This window comes from Lineus longissimus, chromosome 11 (assembly GCF_910592395.1).
Source record: "Lineus longissimus chromosome 11, tnLinLong1.2, whole genome shotgun sequence".
In the NCBI taxonomy this organism is placed as follows: Eukaryota; Metazoa; Nemertea; class Pilidiophora; order Heteronemertea; family Lineidae; genus Lineus; species Lineus longissimus.
Window position 1 is genome coordinate 3,337,775 of NC_088318.1, and position 19,618 is coordinate 3,357,392.

General features: G+C 45.0%; 2 protein-coding genes across 2 annotated transcripts; both read right to left on the bottom strand.

The window, feature by feature from the left end:
* Positions 1 to 455: 455 nt before the first annotated feature.
* Positions 456 to 10,590, bottom strand: LOC135495554 (NFX1-type zinc finger-containing protein 1-like). The gene is made up of 4 exons (XM_064784339.1): positions 10,422 to 10,590; positions 9,401 to 9,486; positions 1,996 to 8,770; positions 456 to 1,717 (listed from the first exon to the last, which is right to left on the bottom strand). The coding sequence occupies exons 3-4, from the start codon at positions 8,753 to 8,755 to the stop codon at positions 1,419 to 1,421; spliced, it is 7,059 nt and encodes a 2,352-aa protein (XP_064640409.1). The 5' UTR covers positions 8,756 to 8,770; positions 9,401 to 9,486; positions 10,422 to 10,590; the 3' UTR covers positions 456 to 1,418.
* A 1,186-nt stretch (positions 10,591 to 11,776) lies between these two features.
* Positions 11,777 to 19,529, bottom strand: LOC135495477 (NFX1-type zinc finger-containing protein 1-like). The gene is made up of 3 exons (XM_064784164.1): positions 19,282 to 19,529; positions 13,366 to 19,044; positions 11,777 to 13,013 (listed from the first exon to the last, which is right to left on the bottom strand). The coding sequence occupies exons 2-3, from the start codon at positions 18,974 to 18,976 to the stop codon at positions 12,790 to 12,792; spliced, it is 5,835 nt and encodes a 1,944-aa protein (XP_064640234.1). The 5' UTR covers positions 18,977 to 19,044; positions 19,282 to 19,529; the 3' UTR covers positions 11,777 to 12,789.
* Positions 19,530 to 19,618: the final 89 nt, after the last annotated feature.

Here is a 19,618-nt window from a genome sequence, read left to right on the forward strand (position 1 = left end):
GCTAGGCAGGCAAGATAAAGTTACACGAAGTCGCCAATAGGGGTCTCTCACATCTCACAGTACGTCGAAACTTGGGTCGAAATGATTCATGCTTGTATGAGGAATAAATTTAGTGCTGAATCCAACATGACCCAGGGCCTTACTGCGTATATTCGTCACCTGAAGATGGCCAAATTAGCCCCTCTGCTCCTGCCTACAGTCTCCCTTTAACACCTTCAGTGCCAGTGTTTCACCTCGAAACAGTCACCCCTTTTCAAACCCTCAGAAAAAAAAGTATAAGAGATGGCTGCATAAGGTCTTTTGCAGTAACTTCTCCACGACAAGGTCTTCTTGAATCAATTGAGTTATGTTAGCTACACTCCTTTACTATATTCTATTTTTTGGTTGAAAAATGACCAAAAATGACCAAAATGACCCCCTTTCCCAACACCCCCCCGACCCCCCCCCCCTAAAAATTCCCGCTGTCGGAACAGCTTTATTTTGTTATTCAGTGGTTTGGTCTTTTCAGTTCCTACCTTGCCCTGAAGATGGCGATGGCGTAGTTCTTTCATGAAATCCATGAGACTCCGATAACCAGCTCAAAGAGGGGGGGATTTGGGCCACGAGATCTACGTGGTTCGGCGCTGAAGGTATTAAAGAACGTTTTTCTCACTACTCACAAACATTATAGAGTAACCAGACTGGTTACTCTAAGCAAACATATTGAACTATCGAGGGCGGAGTACAACTGTCATATAATTTAAAACCTCTGGTATATAATGATGCTAACATAAGTGCATGCGGTATAAAGAAGCCCTTGGGAAGAAGCAATCGATTACATTACAAAGCCTATTCCCTAGCAGACGAATAATGGAGTTACATGAGGCTTCGAATCCTCAGCCCATACTCTGTATAAACTCAGAATCGCAACATCTTTTTCATTTGAGATTGAGACACTATGATATTCACTCTTCAGCTAAAAGATTTACAGCAGAACCTCCCTTAGTGGACACCTCTCTATTATGGACAACCTTTCTTTTAAGGACACTAATTGTGGTCTAAAAGTGATTGTTTCCATTCAATTTGACCTCCCTAATCAGGACACCTCTCTATCCAGAATAGCAATTGTCAGTCCTGAGGGTGTCCTTGAAAGAGAGGTTCTACTGGACATCACCATCGCAGCATAATGCATTGTTCTCCACCCGACCATCTATCAATCAACATCGATTGTTACAGCCAATGTAGGGTAATTTTCATGTCTATCTCCTAACCAGTACCATCCTGAGGAAATCAGGGTTTATGTTCGCTTCTCCTGTGTGCAGGTCTGGAGAAGCAAACATTAACCCCTGATTTTCTCAGGATGAAAAAGTACAGGGTAACTAACTCTAAGATTATGTTGAGGATAGTCTCAAATCTTTTCTGCAACTACTAATAGTTCGTCAACGCCTGTTACCTCTGCGACCACGCCCACCACGTCCCCTGCCACGCCGTCCACGGCCCCCGCCACGCCCTGGCTGACCTTGTCTGATTCCTTCGCGGAACTCGTGGAAGTCTCTTTGGTATCTGTCCTCTGCCCGTTGATCTTGTCCAAAACCTCCCCTGAATCTGAATCCCCGGCCTCTGTTCTCGGCAGCCAATCGCTCCTCCTCTTCAAGTTCGTCCGGTTCACCATTGAGACACTTCACACACTTTACATTTTCCAGATGGTTCGTCCCAGATGGAATGCAGAGAAAGTGACCTGCAGGACAAATGAATAAGACTTCTATGCAATAACGAGTACTTTTGAAATTCTAAAAAGTGAATTTAGTTGTCATAACCTGAACTCCACAACATTACATTCGAGAGAATACTTATATTTAGTTGCACTTCTTCCAGAATAAATGTTGTCCAAATGATCTTCGTGGATCTTTTATTCTGCTCGATTAGTTTGGTATAATTGTAATACTCTCTCAATTCATATGTTTTCCCTTTCCACCCCATCCCCAAAATCACAATCACAAAACTATGTGAACTCACCTTTTTGGCATCTGTACCATTTGTTTTCAGCAGTCGGCACAGATGGCCTCTCTTCCATCTCGATGGTGGACAGTTGGGTGGCTGCCAAACTCTCCATCGGTTTGTACCCTCTTCGTAGCTTCTGTAGATTCTTTGCAATGTTTGCGTCTGTCTTTTTCTCCAGCGATGAGAACCGTTCAAGTGGACTTAGGCAGCGGCAGTCCCTGGGACCGCCCTTAGTCTTGCAACAAATGCTACATCGCCCCGCAGCCTGCATGTATTCTAACTGAACAAGAGAGCACTCAGAAACTGTCTGAATGATCCTGTATTCCTCCTCTTTCATCTTAGTTTTGGATGCTGACAGCAGACGTAGTCGCATCGAAGTGACTACTGTTTTGTAGTCGGACATATTTTTGAAGACCTTAGCATTGGACTCTGCCAACTCCTCAATGCGGCCTATGTATTCCCAAAGAAGGTCTAGGTCTGGGTCGAACGGCTTCTCTGCCCTTTGTGCCTCCTCCTTCATCTTCTTATGCTCTCTGGTGAGGACATGAAGATATTCTCTGATCATACCTCCATATCTTGGACAGAACAGGACTGGCTTTGTGCAGGACTGCAGAGGACAATACTTCACTGTCACATCTGTGAAGTCCCCGAGGACCGTTCTCTCCATCACCTCATCCATACGTGTCATTGGTAGTACGTGGCCACAAGGGTGGAGAGAAACACACCTCGTTTTCTCCTTGCCAAATTTACCAAACAACCTGGGACGACATTTTGGACATGCGAAAGGACATGGCTCTCCACAAAGCCCCATGCACAGATGGTTGCAGGGAAGCAGATTCAGACATGGCTCATCACATGGTGGACGATCACATCTTTCGGAACATCTTTTTGTGCAAAAGTGATGTGGGCACTGCCACATACAAGGCAACTGACAGGAAATACTAAGTCCGGAGCAGGGGTCTTTCCTGTGCTCTCTGTGGTAACATCGGTATTCGCTTTTTTCCATGCAAGGTCCACATGGCTTTCCGCACTGGCTTCGGCAAGGATGGGAACAGATCAACCGTTTCTCGCACTTCTTCCTGCACTCCTGGTGAACTATCTGACATGCAGAGCAACTCCCCTGGCAGATGTGTCCACATGTCAGTTTCTTCTCACAATCAGCCTTGCAGGCAACATCCTTGACGTCAACATTGCATTCTACTGCCCAGTGATGCTTGCAAGGTAGCTGTTTCATTGCTTTCTCCTTGCAGATATACGAACCATCTTTAGCTACATGACATTTCACTTTAACCTCCTTATGTTCGCATGGAAGCTTCAAGTCTACGATGTGTTGACAGTTTTTTGGCTTTTCCCGTTCGAAGCACTTGGAGGTGATGTCATGCTTACAATCCAGTTGGTACTTAACTTTGATTTGGCACTGAAGTGCCATCGGATCCGTCGATTTGCGGCACAGTACTTGTTTTCGATGCTTACAAGGCAGGGTTACAACGATCTGCTCCTGACATGAGATTTCTACAAGTTGGTTTTTACATTGAACCTTAGTAGTGTGACCACAAGTTAGGACCTTGTCGACTTCGACATCACACTCTGAACTACTCTGGCAGGTTTGGTAGCATTCCTTTTTGCAAACATGCCTGCATGACAAAAGCCTGGTGCAAGGCTGAGTACAGAAGGCTGAAGAAGAACAAGTCTCTGAACACTTCTCTGGACACAGATGACCACACATCAGTTTCTTTCTGCATGGCTTCTGACATGGGAAATCCTTCTTATAACAAAGTGTATCATATTCATGACCGCAGTCACGTTTCACCGGCACAACGACTGCGCAAAGTGCTGCACAGGCTTGTCCACATGTCTCGCTGCAGGTGTGGCCACAAGGAAGTTCCCTCGTACAAGGTTCTGGACAAGGATTGTGTTCTTTGTGACATTCTGTATTGTAGCAATGTCCACAGTCTTCTCGAACGACAGGAATCTGGACTTTGCAAGGCAAGCAGTCCTTCCAGCATGGCAATTTGCAGCTCTTGTGGTCATTCCTGCAGACACGTTTGCAGCGTTTTGGGCACTTCTCTGTGCACTTTTCAGCTCCGCATAGCTCCGAGCAGACATGGTCACAGGGGAGGAGCCTCTCACAAGGTTGTGGACAAGGATGGTCTTCCTTGAAACATTCTGTTGTATATTCATGTCCACATGTCTTCTTCTTAACAGGTATTAGCGTGTGGCAGGGCTTACATTCCTCAAAGCACTTGTAGGGACATGACCTGTGACCATTCCTGCATTTTCTTTCGCATTGCTTCTTACATTGGTACTCTGTATGTTCTGGATCATAAGGGTGGCAAGACAAGTCACACACATGACCACATGGCAGACGAAAGTTACACGGCTCCGAACATCCTCCACATGGCACCTTCTTGAAGTCTCCTTCAGTTGATATCTTTGTGACCTTGCCATGGTTGGCGCAGATGAACGGAATGTTGTCTTTCAACATGCCTTTCTTTAAGGCATCAGCCACGATACCTCGCCACACGTCATTTCCTCTAGCCTTAGCATACATGAGGAAGTTACCAAAGCAGTAGAATCCCATCTTTGCCCTGGAAATAGACACGCAGATTCTATTCGAGGCTTTGAGGAAGCCAATCTTCCCGAAGGTATTGCTTCTCACATAGGACATGATAATCACGTCATTTTCTTCGCCCTGGTAGTTGTCAACTGGCACCACTCGTATCCCATAAAATTGAGCCTGTTTGTGTCGCATTCTTTTACGTATCTGGAACATCTGCCCTGAATACATGGTCAGTACTGTGATCTGCGTTTGCTTATAGCCCTGCTGAAGGAGGTATTCACACAATCCGACCACCAGAGCTGCCTCATGGTCATTCGTGTGACTTCTCGTGTCCTCAACTCCATCCTCAGGGACGTTGTGATTTAGGAAAACCACATCATTTTGGATCCCCTTCACATGGTCATAGCTAAAGACTTTCTTGTGATCGTGCAATTCAGTGTAGATATGTGGTACAAGGAATTGGGATATCTCTGGCCTCATACGGTGTTGGAACTCCAAGGTTGACACTGGTAGTCTGTTCCTTACCATTCGCTCAAAGAGCGATATATCCAAGTTGTATTCCCTCGCTAGTTTGTACATTGTGGGATTTGGACGAAGCTGCTTGTGGTCGCCAATCAGGACCAGATGTTCGCATTTCTCTGTAAGGGCTGTCACAATGTGAGCCTCGAGGACTTCTGCCGCTTCTTCTACGATCACAATCTTTGGTTTCACCCTTTGGATCAGGTCATGGTACTTTGCTGCACCAGTCGTGGTGAGGCCAATTATCTCAGCGTTGTTGATGGTTTCATAGTCAATCTTCTTATTGAGTTCATCGAGAAGGTCGTAATCTTCGTTCAGGTCTTTCAAAATGCGCTGAACCTTGATGTCCTCATTTTCAAGGTGGATTGAGCACCAATGTAGGTACAAGCTAACGCGCTGATTCCCGGCAAGTCTCCAGACATCAACAATGTTATCAGCAACATCAAACTCCATAGGGGCAGTCTGGTTGAGACGTCTTCTTATGTGTATTGGTAACATCACATTCTGGTCTTTCACAACTTTCTTCTTTTGCTTCTGATTGTTCATCTTTTTCAGCCAGTCCTCCTCATCTAACTCTCGTTCCAGTTGCTGTTCCTTGACATCATGTTCAAGTAGTTGAAGCGCTTCCCTCCACCGTGCTTCCTCCTCAAGATCCAAATCAGCTACAAGGCCGGCTACAAGGCTCTCAACACCTTCATGATCAGCAGCTCCTGGATTCAGGCTCTTGACCTGTTTCAGTGTCTCTTTATAGTGTTCATTGTTCACTTGATTAATGTTGGCTCCATCCAGCCACACTGTCACTGCTTCCACCATATCAAGGCCACAATTTTTCAAGCTTGCAAAGTGTGTTTCTGGCAACACTGGGATGACCTTCCGCAACGCAAGATCAGATGGCTTGTAGTTGAAAGCTTTCATTCCCTTTTTGAGGATATCGTCCAGTCGCTTGATTTCATCTCTGATGCGATCCCTTGCTTCATAATCCTCTCTCTTAGGATGACCTCTCCTTCTTAGAGTATATGGCTCAAGGCGTTCATTCTTACACCTTCCGCCAATGCGCAACATGTTTGTTCCAACCTTGCCTTTTAAATCGAGGATCCCTTCGAGGAACTGATCAAGTGCGTGGTTTGTGTAGCACATCACCATAATATGATTGCCTCTACTTTCGTCCCTCACATCTTCATCATAGTTATCATCTAGATAATGGTACCCCTGAAGAATTCTTTGAAACTGATCTCCAGTGTTGCGTCTATTGTACCAGAGCTTGCGGTTCGACAGCAGAAGCTCCACGAACTTCAAACCAATGTAGGTCTTGCCAGTCCCGGGCGGTCCTTGGATCACAGATAATTCGTGGGTAATGGCATTTTGCAGAGCAGCTATCTGTGAATGGTCAAGGCCTAGATCTGGCAGGTTCCCCCACTCTGCTGGGTCCAAGGCGTTGATTGTACTTCCTTCTTTGATCCCTTCTTTCACTGGCTGAATGTGTAACAACTGTTCATATTTTGTGATATCAGCATCTTTTTCCGGATCAAAATCACGCTGGTAAAGAGCACGAAGTACAACATTCTTTTTTTTGACAGCATCATTAATTGTTTCGATTCGCTCTTCACGTGTCTTTGCTTTTGCTGGAACCAACACCTTAAAGTCCATATCTGGTTGTTCAGTCAGGTACTGTGGAGGTTCAACTGAGGCCTGGCACTTGAGAAGGTACCTTTCAAAAGGAAGCGTAACACCATCACAGTCCATTTCTTCACCCAACTGCTGCAGCCTCAACAGCACGTGGCGGTAAGATTCCAAGTAGGAAGTGGCCTCGATCATCGTCCATTTCCTTCGGTCTCCCAGCATTGTCATGAGACCAGACTCAAGGAGCAAGACAACTTGACCCTGCATGAGATCATTAGTCTCTCTCTCTTCGATCGTGGCACAAATGATAGATTCAAAATCATCAGACGACAAGCAGACAAGATTCCCATGAAGTAGACGTTTGCTGCTCTCCCATTTGATTCTCTTCATATGCGAGATATCAAACTGCACTCGACACGCAAGACCACGTGACTTCGATTCGACCTGAAGTAACTTGACATTGTTATAGCAATAACCGTCATCAAGTCTTGTAACTTCTTTCCCTTGAAATTTATATTCTCTGTACTGTTTGATACCAGCTCGCAGTGGCCCGATCAGATCCTCTCGCAGTAGACAGAACTGGGTGTCTAGATATTGAAAAGCGTTCTTGTATTTGCCAGTAACAATGTTTTCTTTCAGGTCTGGAGGCTCACTCCCTGGCCCAACATCCTCAACGTTCGGTAGAATAGGCTTGTTGATGAAGTCGTTCGGATCTTCGTCTGCTGTGTCGTCGTCCAAACAATCCCCCCGATTGATCTTCTCTGTGATTGCTTCATGTAGCACGACAACTTTCTCATACTCTTCCAAGATCTGTTGAGTTTTGATGTGGGCATTCTTTACAAATAAAAGCTTCAATCGGGGCAACATCAAAGTGACCTTACCATGGCATGTTGTGGGGAAATTATTCAGTAGGTAGCGGAATAAAATGAGCAAGCTGACAATACCATTGTGGGGGCTGACCCTTTGGTTGCTGAGGTAATCCACCACCTGTCCTTGGAAAAATTCTGAAGAGGCAATTGTAGACATGACTTTCTGGATGTTCAACGCCAAGGTCGTGGACTGGCAGAGTTTTGCAAAGATCCGTAGGAGCGTCTCCACACGTTCTGGTTTAGAGTTTTGAGAATCCAAGGACGCTTCTAACTTTGGCATGTTCTTCATCAAGAACAAGGCATTGTCTTCACCTGTGCGTTGGTCCATTATCTCCAATTCCTTGTTTGATAAGACTGGACAGTCCCAGCTAGTAACTGCTCCTTGGTACCACTGCGCATTTCGTGAACCTCGCTGGCCAGACCCTCTGTTTCCTCCTCCCTGTTGCCCACGCATGTTTTGCATACTTCCATAGCCCCTATGCAGCTGCTCTTCTCGAGCATTCCCTGTTAAATTATCACAGCTCTGACCTATCCCCATACCACCACGACCAAAACCACGTCCACGATTCTGGCCACGCCCTCGGTTGCCCCTTTCGCTGTCTTGATTCCCTGAACCAAGACTTTGTCCAGACCCTCTGCCCCTTCCTCGGTGATTGTTTTCACTACACTGCTCACCACTCTGTTTATTTCCTCTTGACTCTGATGCGGTTCTGCTCCTATTTCCTCGTCGCCCACGGCTCGTGTCCTGGTTTATTCCACGACCCTGAGTATTTCCATCATCTCTTCTATCAGACCTGATGTCGGCTGTAAAATCAAAGCTCCTTCCTCGACCTCTACCCCTATTAGAGTCGTAGTATCCTGCACTGTTCCCAGGGCCTTGGTTTTCGGCATCCTGGTTCCGGTTACTTGGACGTCCTCTGCCTCTGTCGCTTCCACCACCTCTATTTGGATGGCCTCGAACCCTCTTCGTTGGAGCATCTTCTTTTGAAGTGGGCAAGTTATAAGCGGAACCAACAGTGAACGGCAGCTGCCCTGTGCTTGCATATCGAGAAGACTGGAAACCAGACTGGTAACCATCGTAGTCAGAGTAAGAGTTTCTTTGGTCACCACTCTTTGCTCTCACTGATCCTCGTTGAGGATTTGAGCCTTGGACATTGGGTCTTACCTTGGGTCTGGCACCACCAAAAATATCTCTTGATGGAAGCATCGTCAAGGTGGCAACCTGAAAAATGGAGAACAGTATGTCAAGTCATTGTGTCAAATTGAACTGGTCCAATTTGCTTCCTTTGCAGCGAAACTCTGGCTTGGAGTCAACGGTGTGCAAGAAATGGTATGGATTGAGTGTTGTGCAATGCAATGACCACCTTTTGACAAACATTGAAATTTTAGGCTTGGCGAATAACATTTTGAAAGAAGTAGTGCTTCGTGATCCTACAAAGGATTCTATTATTCAAGTCTTATCTTGATGGGATTTAAAAAAATCGTTTTCAAGTATCCCAGACAAACAAGTTCACAGCTTCGTCTTAGCCAGTAAAGGGCCCGGCTGTCAAGAACTTTGTAGCTAAAATTGAAAAGGCCAACAAAATATGCAAACACGGTAAGGGATCATCTCAAAATTGTTTAATGCCATGAGGGATGAAATACTTTTCTATATGGGGAGGCGGTCAGCCATTTCCCTGACAAAATTTCATCTTTTCAAGCTTGGCATCATCTGAAATAATAAAAGTAACGATGCCGGACATCAGTATCTTTTCGTCATTTGGGGGAGAGGGTTCAGAAAGAGGTGAAGATAGTACATCCCTCTCGGCACCAAGCAAGTTTTAGATCATCCCAAAGCAGGGACGGGACCTACCCCATTCGCAGGAGAGTATGCAGCTGGCTAACTTTCCCTCGAGTCTCGAGTTATTGGTACAATACAATGGTCCTTTGGTTTAAAGGCTGTAATCAGAACGAAAGATGTTACATTACACGACGTCTGAAGTAAAATTTTATTGCTCAATCTTACATTATAAGACAATGCTATATAAAATACACATACACAGCACATGACAATACATATATAGGACTGATGATTAGGGAGTGTACGGATAAAACTCTGTAGAAAGAGTAGGAATTTTGGGTAGGGTTCCATCTGACCGATCTCAACCTCCCTACGATACTAGTATAATGATAATAAAGAATGTAATGATATGATTATATGATTACCGTATCTGATAATGATTATATGATTACCGTATATGATGATGATAATCAGGTGAGAATCGATTTGTCCTGGTATTGATAAGTGTTTACAATTGAGTCGAATTCTTCTGTTGTCTTTTATTGAGACATGTTGTAATAAAGTTGATATCATATTTACATATTTCTGTGGCTGAAAGCAATGGCCTATCACACTGTTCCAGTCATGTCTGTCTATGTCAATTCAAGGTAGATGGAAGCCATTCGTATAGCCCTGCATGCAGTAGGCCTACTTGTGATCAGAGTCTTTCAAATAAATTCGTTTGAAAGACTCTGTTGAGATGTAGCCTATACTCGCATCGATGGAGGGAGCAGCTCAAACTGACGAAATGATGGAAAAATCGAAGCGGATACGACAGCGTCCAATCCACCGATGTCGTCTGCTCCTCTCGCGCACGTTTCATGAGCTCGGTCATGAGTGCCGAGTGAAAGGCCCTGAAACTAAGGATCATCCAGCATAGGGCTTCCATCCAAACTCCCCTTCTAGGCTTCTTCGCGCAGTCCTTACGTCTCGAAATCCAGTCGATTCAATACATTCCAGCTGTATATATGCATTCAGTGTATAGGCCCTGTTGTATTGACAACCGGACGGACGGGACACAGCCGAGTTTACAGTAGTAAAGAAAGACACTTACCTTTCTTCCATTGTCTTGTGCGTTGCTATGACGGTTTGGTAGGTTAATGGAGAAATCAACAGAAATATTTCACCCATCTGAGTATGTTCAAGCTCTGTACATTATTGAAGCCTTTGTACTGATATATAATGCCCAGCAGACAGCGAATCTAAAACTGGAAATTACGCATGGATTCGCCGAAACTATTCCCGGGAAATATCCATTCGTCGGTTTCGAGCGCGTGGAGGTTTTCAATCGTTCCAGACGGCGGTGTCGGATGCGTCATGGGGAAAATCAATAAATGCCAGACTATAGTATATCATTTGGAAAAATGTCAATGAATGATATTTTGAATGACATGGAGTGTTTGCTATGGAAAATATATCACGGTACTGGTGCACTTTGAAAAAATGTCATTGGGTCATTATTGAATACAAGACATGGAATTATTTTATGCATATACTGGTATACATCAAAATGTCTTTCACTGTTAATAAAGACCACACTATCCGGTATTCAAGAGCGAGAAGACCCAGGTTTTTTTTTTTTAAGATTCTTATCCGAACATTATTTCTCAAAGTCGGGTAGGGCAATTTTTACTTTTTATTTTGGCTGGCATCCTCGATGTCCACCAAATGTGTATTTTATTGATTCTACACTGAATCAAGGGTCAATTAGTTTGAACTCCTTGCCTATGCGTACCGGGCGGGTTAGGTTCGATCCGCTACTTTTGCTTGGGACGAATAATTATTGGTCTAGTGGCCGGTCCACTGCGTCAGGAGTGTAGGGTCAAGTGCTGCTTGAAAATAACGAGATCAGAAGTAAAAACTGTATATTTACGATGAGGATGTGGTAAGCTGGTATGGAATTAAAACATTGTAACAGAGCGGTAGATGTGAGAGAGGTCAATTCACGGAGATCCCGGAAAGGGCCGAAAGGTAAGAATCTACTTTTTTGTATTTCAAAAAGTTCGCCCCGTTTACATCATGAATGTATGCTCTACACACGATGTATGATTTACGGGGGGCGAACTTTCCTACCTTTCGGTCTCTTCAAGAACTCAGTAGATTTCTTGCTCCCTCTTCCCAACTAATTTCCTCAGGATGGGCCATTCAGGCGTGGTCTATCCTGAGCATCGCAGCTTGCAGACTATCCGTCGTTGAGGCCAGTCCACTGCGTCCGGAGTTTATATGTACCTGTGCAACAAGCAGGCAAGCCCCAACATGGTACAGACGCAGTGGACCAGCCTCGTCCTGTCGCCCGGTATTAAGGAGATCCAATTAGGATGACGCAATGGACTGCCCCCGGGAGTCTACAACATTGCTGCAACATCATAAAATGTAAGAACAGCTTTTCATAATTATTTATTTCCATGATTAAAATTAAGAGCAGACTTATGGGTATACGTGAACGTTTTACAAATACTTTTTTCTACATCCATTAGAAGCTACAAAGTACACTCATTCGCACTGGTTACAAAATATATACGCCGACACGACGGACAAAATAACCATGAAATATGCAAACACTGTTTTCAGAATGTTTTGAAATATTTTCAGGGTCATCATTTATCATGCGCGATCCAGCATGCCTGCGCTTTACTATAAACCACTAAAATTTCGCGGGCGTTTTAGTTTCGCGTATTTTGCGAATGACTTTTCGCGAAAATAAAAATCGCAAAAAGTATTTTCTGATTGGAAATTTGAAAGAAAGCCGTCAATCCATTAAAGTAAAAATCGTGAATTTTAAATTATTTTTCGAGAATTTTCGCAAATCGCAAAAATATGAGTGGCGCAAAAATTAGACGGTTTACAGTTCGGGTAACCCTGTTTTCGTTAGAAACTCTATGTTATGCCGATACACTTTTCGATCTACACAGTAAGTCCATACAACTACATAACATGCATATATCAATTCTCAAGAGATTGCGCAAGATACAGATATTCGACCACAATGAAACATCAAAAGCTAAAATTTAAGTAAACCCCATCGAAAAGTCCAATATCCACCTTCATCACAGCAGGCAGACCTGATCTTGGAGCCTTGTGTGTCAAGATGAGCGAACCCCATTGTCAAAATCTTACATTCCACATATTGGGGTGTTATTACAGTTATAACTACATATACCAGTTTTACCACTCTAGTCTAAGCTACAAATCGAGTCAGGCCAAGATCCGAACAGCGAGTTGTTGTCGTGACTCCTGTCCAAATCGTCGTGTCCGCCGTTGCGAGCTCCTTGATTTAGCTGCGTCATTACTAAAACTACGTTTACGCATTGATTGACCCGTCTCATGTATCCATTAATGCAGAATGCAGTTAAAAATCTGCTAGTGTTTCTTATTCTCGTGCGATTTGAATCTGTCAGCGAAACTGATTAAAGTAGCCAGTCCTACATGTATCTAAAGTCCCTTCCGGCACCACCACCACCACGACCACGACCGCGACCTCTTCCTCGACCCTGGCCGAATCCGTACTGCCGTACATCAGCCAGCAGCTGCCTTTCGGCCTCCAGTTTTCTCTCCTCCTCCTCTAGGTCAGCAGGTTCACCTCTGTCACACTTGTCACAATGGAGACGGGCGGGATCTTCACTTGCAGCGACGCGAACAAAATGACCTGAAAATAAACCAATAAAGTTAAGAAATAAGCACTGCACTTGTTCCGAAGGCCTGCAGGGAGTTATTTTACAGTCATCATCGACTCCTTTGTACTATAGTTTTCAAGCCTATACTGTACATATTGCAACTGGCAAAGTGACATTATCAAACCATTGCTAAGTTTATTTTTAATAGGCTCATGGACGATTCTATCATCGTAGGTTTTGGTATTTCTAATATGATGTATCCGCCAAAACAACGAATGGACCGGATACAGTATCCGAAATAATGTAATGATGGTAAACATATCTTCCTTATCCTTTCCCAATTCAATTGCAGTGGTTGATAAAAGAAAATTAATAACTACTCACCCTGACTACAGCAATACCATTTCATCTCTGGCTCTGGTCTCTCTCTTTCTTCATCCATCATTTCCCTTCCTATCGCCAACATGGAGCTCTGAGCTGACATCGCGCTTGAGAGTGTCCCTCTATCGTATCTATCACACAGTAATTTCACCTTTTCGTCATCAGTCTTTCCTTTCAAATCCATGAACCACTGCAATGGAGTTGGACATAGACAATCCCCAGTCCTAGTTGAAGGACGCATAAATCCGCACCCCGAAGAAGAGGGACAACATAGATAACAGCGGCCTGTAGATATCTTGTGACACAGATAATTGATGGAGCACTTCGCAATTACGTATGCCAAGGCGCATCTTTTGCTATCGCCATCTTTTTTCCATTCCATCAGTGTTTCTAACTCGCTACGGAAGTCGGCTTCTTTTGCATCAGGGCTCGTCATTGTCGAAAACCGGTTTTCAATTACCCTGGTAAGTTCGTCCAGAGAAGTCGACAATTGTTTCTTATGTCTCTTATCAACTTCACCTCTTTCGGTCATCTTGATATTTTCTTGGGAGATGACGTACAAATATTCTCGAATGGGAGTGCCATATCTTGGGCAATATAGCACTGGCTTCCTGCACTTCTGCAGTGGACATCGCTTCACGGTTATTTCTCTAAAGTTTCCAGTGTCATTATGAGTTTTCATCAGTTCGTCCATTTCTGACACTGATACTGTATGTCCGCATGGATTAAGACAGACGCATCGGGTGTTTTTTTTGGCGAAGCGACCAAAGAGTCGTGACCGGCATTTTGCACATGCCGGTGGGCAGGGCTCACCACAAAGGCCAAGACAGGGATGGTTGCAGAGTAGTCTCTTTGGACACGGTTCATCGCATGGTGGACGATCACATCTCTGGAAGCAGCTCTTGGTACATTGGAAGTGGGGGCACTTCCACATGCAAGCTAGTCTGCATTGCCCATAGATCCGTGGGGTGCAGCATTTTTCTTTCTGATACTTTCTGTGGGCACAGCGAAACTCACATTTCACTGGGCAAGGACCACAGGAGTCCCCACAATGGTTTCTGCACATATGAGTACACACCAACCGCCGCTGGCAGCTCTTTGTGCACTTCTGGTGCACGATTTTGCAGGATCCACATGTGCCTTGACAAATATGCCCACAGGATTCTAGCTTGGCATCACAAGATGTATTGCAGAATACCTTCTCTACATCTTCATGGCAAGCCACCTTCTTTTTATGTCCACAGGGCAGTTCTTTCCTGATCTTTACCTTGCACTGGTATGTTCCTCCAGTAGCGACATGGCATGCCAGAGATGCCGCATGACCGCACTTTAAGTTGACATTGACCTGTTCTTTGCAGTCTTTTGGTAGATTTCTGTCTCGACATTTAGTTTCTGTTTTGTGACCGCAGGGCAAGGTTTGCTTGACAACCACTTCACAATCTATTTGCAGTTGTCGTTGGTGGAATGGATCCTGTCTTATGCTGTCCTTCTCGCTACACTCTACCATTACTTCATGGCCACACTCTAAGGTCATCGACACCGGCTCCTTACAACCACTTTCACAAAGCTCAAAGCATAGGTTCTTGCATTGATGGCCACACCTTAGAGGTTTCTGACAAGGCTTTTTGCATAGCAAATAAAATCTGTCATGACATTGGGTTTCATTCGTATGACCGCAAGCGCCTTCGACTTTAACAGTGACAAGACATTCAAATGTGCATGGGTCACTGCATTTCTCGACACAATAGTGACCACATGCAAGCACCTTCTCACAAGGCATTGCGCAAGGTAACTCCTCCTTGTGACACTTCGTGTTGTACTGGTGACCGCATCCTCGCTTCTTCACCGTTATTTCCTGGCTGCATGGAGTGCATTTTTCGAAACACTTCATTGGACAAACCTTGTGACCTTTGGTACATGGTTTCTCACAGATTTTCTGGCATATGTATTCCTTATGCATGAGGTCAAACGGATGGCATAGAAGGGCACATGCATGCCCACATTCAAGTCGAAACTCACAAGGCTTCTGGCATCCTCCACTTCGAACATTCTTGAAGTCTTCCTCCTTAGCGACGTGTGTCTCAGTATTGTGATTGGCGCAGACCATGCTGAGGTGATCGCTTATCATCTTAGTTTCCTTGACGTCCTTCACAATTCCCTTCCATATGTCACTTCGCTTGGCATACATGGTAAAGTTACCGATGCAATAAAAACCCATTTTGGCTCTGGAAAGACTGACACACACTCTATTAGAAGCCTTAAGGAAACCTATTTTCCCCAACTCGTTGCTTCTCACATATGAAATGATAATGATATCATTCTCTTCCCCTTGGAAGTTGTCAACAGGGACCACACGAATTGCCCTTAACTCTTCTTGGTTTCGCATCCGCCGCCGTATCTGGAACATCTGGCCAGAATAAGTTGTCAGAACTGTGATCTGATCAGGTTTGTATTCTTGCTTCAGCAAATAGTCACAAAGGCCAACCACAAGAGCGGCCTCGTGGTCATTCGTATGACTTCTTGTATCTTCCTCGCCGTCTTCGTCAACAGCATGGTTTAGAAATATTACGTCACTTTTCATACCTCGGATGTGGTCATAATGCTTGACAACCTCGTGGTCTTTCAGTTCCTTGTAGATGTGAGGTACAAGGAATTGTGATATCTCTGGCCTCATGCGATGCTGGAACTCCAATGTCGACACAGGAAGATTGTTCCGAACCATACGTTCAAACAAGGATATGTCAAGATTGTATTCCCTCGCAAGTTTGTACATGGTTGGATTGGGACGGAGCTGCTTGTGGTCACCTATCAGGATAAGGTGTTCACAGTTCTCTGTAAGAGCGGTCACAATGTGAGCCTCGAGGACCTCCGCAGCCTCTTCGACGATCACAATCTTTGGACACACCCTTTGGATCAAGTCATGGTACTTCGCTGCCCCAGTTGTTGTGACACCAATGATCTCTGACGAACTGATGACGTCAAAATCAACCTCTTTGTTGATTTCGTCAAGCTCTTTGTACTTCGCCTTCAGTTCCTGTAGAATCTGCTGGATTTGCATATCTTGACTCTCAAGGAAAGACGAGCACCAATGAAGATAGAGACCCTGTCTGACTTTAAGAGGAAGTTCCCAAAGGTTCCCTAACATGTCTGCTTCTTCGGCATCCATAGGTGTTTCGTTCTGCAGCATCTGACGCACCACATCTGGGAGGAACCAATCCTCACTTTTCTCAACTCCTTCGCGAGTCGTTTTACTTTTCTTCTGCAAAGCCAACCAATCTTCTTCCTCGATTTCCCTCTCCGACTGAAGCTGTTTGACATCTTCCTCTACCAGTGCGAGATCATCAATGAGAAGCTGGTCCTGATCGCTGTAGTCCTCCACCCTTCTTTCATCTAGATTACGCGGATGGACTTCACCTCCTTCTCCACTACTTGTGGTTTCTAGACCTTGGTTTCGGACTTCTATTTTTTCAAGAAGTGGCCAGAACTTCTTTTGACCAATGCCGTGCCAACCTCCGCCCGCCAACCAGACGACTATTGAGTATACAAGGTGTACACCCGGCTGCCGCAGACTTTCTATTTGTGACCATGGTGCAGTGTTAACGACGTTGCGAAGGCCAAGGTCATAATGCTTATCATTGAATGACTTCATGTGTTGTCTAAGTGCTATGTCCAATTCAGCAATATCAGTTCTAATAGAGTCCATCGCTGTCCAACTGGCACGGTCTGTGTGGCGGCGGTTCCTTAAAGTGTACTTTTCCAGACGAGTACTTTTACTCCGGCCTCCCACCCTTACAATGCTAGGAGTTGTGGTCTTCAGGTCAAGGATCCCCTCTAGAAACTGGTCCAAAGCATGATTTGTGTAACACATGATCATGATTTGTTCGAGAGGTTCCTCTTTTTCATCTGGTCTTTGTTGTATCTCGAAATCTGGCTTCTCCGTCTTCCAATTGTCTCTATTTGAAAGGAGTAGTTCAACCACCCTCAATCCTATGAAGGTCTTCCCTGTACCAGGCGGTCCTTGAATGACAGACAGCTCGTGAGTAAGCGCATTTTGCAAAGCAGATAACTGGGACTTGTCGAGGTCCAGTACTTCGAGCCTTTTCCATTGTTCTGGGTCCAGGACATTGATCTGGAGCTCTACACGGCCATAATTTCCAACCACTTCTTCTTCAGAGCTTTCCGAATTGTCAGAGTCTTCTTGATCATTTGGGAGCAATTTCCTGAAGTACATGTCCGGATGATGTGTAAGGTAAGATGGAGGTTCGACGTCAGCCTGATCACCAAGGAAGTATCTCTCAAATGGCATTGCCCCACCCTTATTCACATCATTCCCAAGCTCCTGCAGCCTGAGAAGAACGTGTTTATATGACTCTAAGTAGGAAGTCGCTTCGATCATGGCCCATTCCCGCTTCTCACCAATCATGGTCAGCAAACCTGACTCAAGAAGGAGAACGACCTCTCCCTTCACCAACTGCTCGCTCAATCTTTCCTCGACTGTGGCGCAGATGATAGACTCGAAATGATCGGGAGAAAGGCACACTAAGTTCCCTGGTAGCAACCTCTTGCTATTCTCCCAACGGACTCGTTTCAGTTGTGAGACATCAAACTTGACGCGGCAGGCAAGACCACGCGACTTTGATTCCACTCGAAGCAATTTTACATCACTGTAGCAGTAACCATCATCCAACCTAGAGACATCTTTCCCCATTTCCTTGAATTCTCGGTACTGTTTGATCCCAGCTCGCAGTGGCCCGATCAGGTCCTCTCGCAGCAGACAAAACTGGGTGTCCAAGTAGTGGAATGCACTCTTGTATTTCCCTTTGACGATGTTTGCCTTCAAGTCTGGCGGTTCACTCCCCGGACCAACATCTTCTACGTTTGGTAGGATCGCCTTGGTGATGAAGTTATCAGTGATCTTGGTGAGCTTGTCATCTTCTAAGTCTTCGCCTCGGTTGATCTTCTCGGTGATTGCATCGTGAAGATGTTTGATGACCTCCAGCTGTTCATTCAGGGCAACACCAGATGACATAGCTCTCTTACGGAACACCATTTGTATCCTTGGGATCATCATTGTCACAACTCCATGGAAAGTTGTTGGGAAATTATTCAGCAAGTACCGAAATATAATCATCATATGTTCAATAGCTTCGTGCGGCTCCACGTCGGATCGCTGCAGATATCCAGCAACCTGGTCGAGGAAGAAATGTGACTTTGCAAGGATGGACATGACCTTCTGAATATTCACAGCCAATGTTGTTGACTGACACATGCGGGCAAAGATCCGTAGCAATCTCTCAACTCGCTCCGGCTTTGCACTACGCGACGCTAAGGATGCTTCGAATTTCTCCATGTTCTTCGATAAGAAGAAGACGTTGTCGTGGGCGCTTCTCTCCTCCATTATTTCTAGTTCCCTGTTGGAGAAAACGGCAATCTCTCCGTCCACTTGCTGTCTGCTTCCTGCCCCGCCTCTCCCGCCCCGCTGCCCTCTCCCACGGAAGCCACCACGTCCTCTGCCGCCACCTCGTCCTCGCCCGTCATGACTCAGTTGGTCATCATCTACATGCTGGCCCCTACTATCTAAGTCACTAACCTTCTCATCTGTAGCCTCTGCCATTGCCCATTCGTTCTTGCCTATACCTTTCGAGCGATTAGATCAAACAGGTCTGCAACAACTGGATTCATCTGAAATAAAGAGTACAGTCATGCTTTAACAGAGGCATAGGCTGGTCGGGGGGGGGGGGGGGGGGTATACTACTGAACTTCCAGCGCTATATCTGATATACGTCTATGTGTCAATGTTCACCAGGTTGACAGCCTACTTCACAGTGGCAAAAAAATGTTCTGTTTACTTGTAGCACAGACAATATTAATATGCACTAACGCCTTTACATCAACCGAATGGAGTAAATCGCTACTTACCTACGGTTTTCCAGCATGATTCCAGTCCATCAGACCATATCAAGGTGTCCAGAAAACGAGGTTGGCTTCTGGGTGAATGTTTGCGTTTCTAGCCAGGCATATACTAACAAAGGATACGATTCGGTGAAACCGCTATAACAAGTTCGCGGTATTGATTCCAATAGAACTATTCGAGATTCGACGAAACCGATACTTGGAAATCCACTTCTTATGTATGGTAATGGATATGTGGCTCAGTCACTTAACCAATGCCACAGTTCAGTTATAATCCATCGAAATTCGCTGAAACTTGGCATTTATTGTATTTGTACATCAGTCTACAGAACGGCTGCATTGA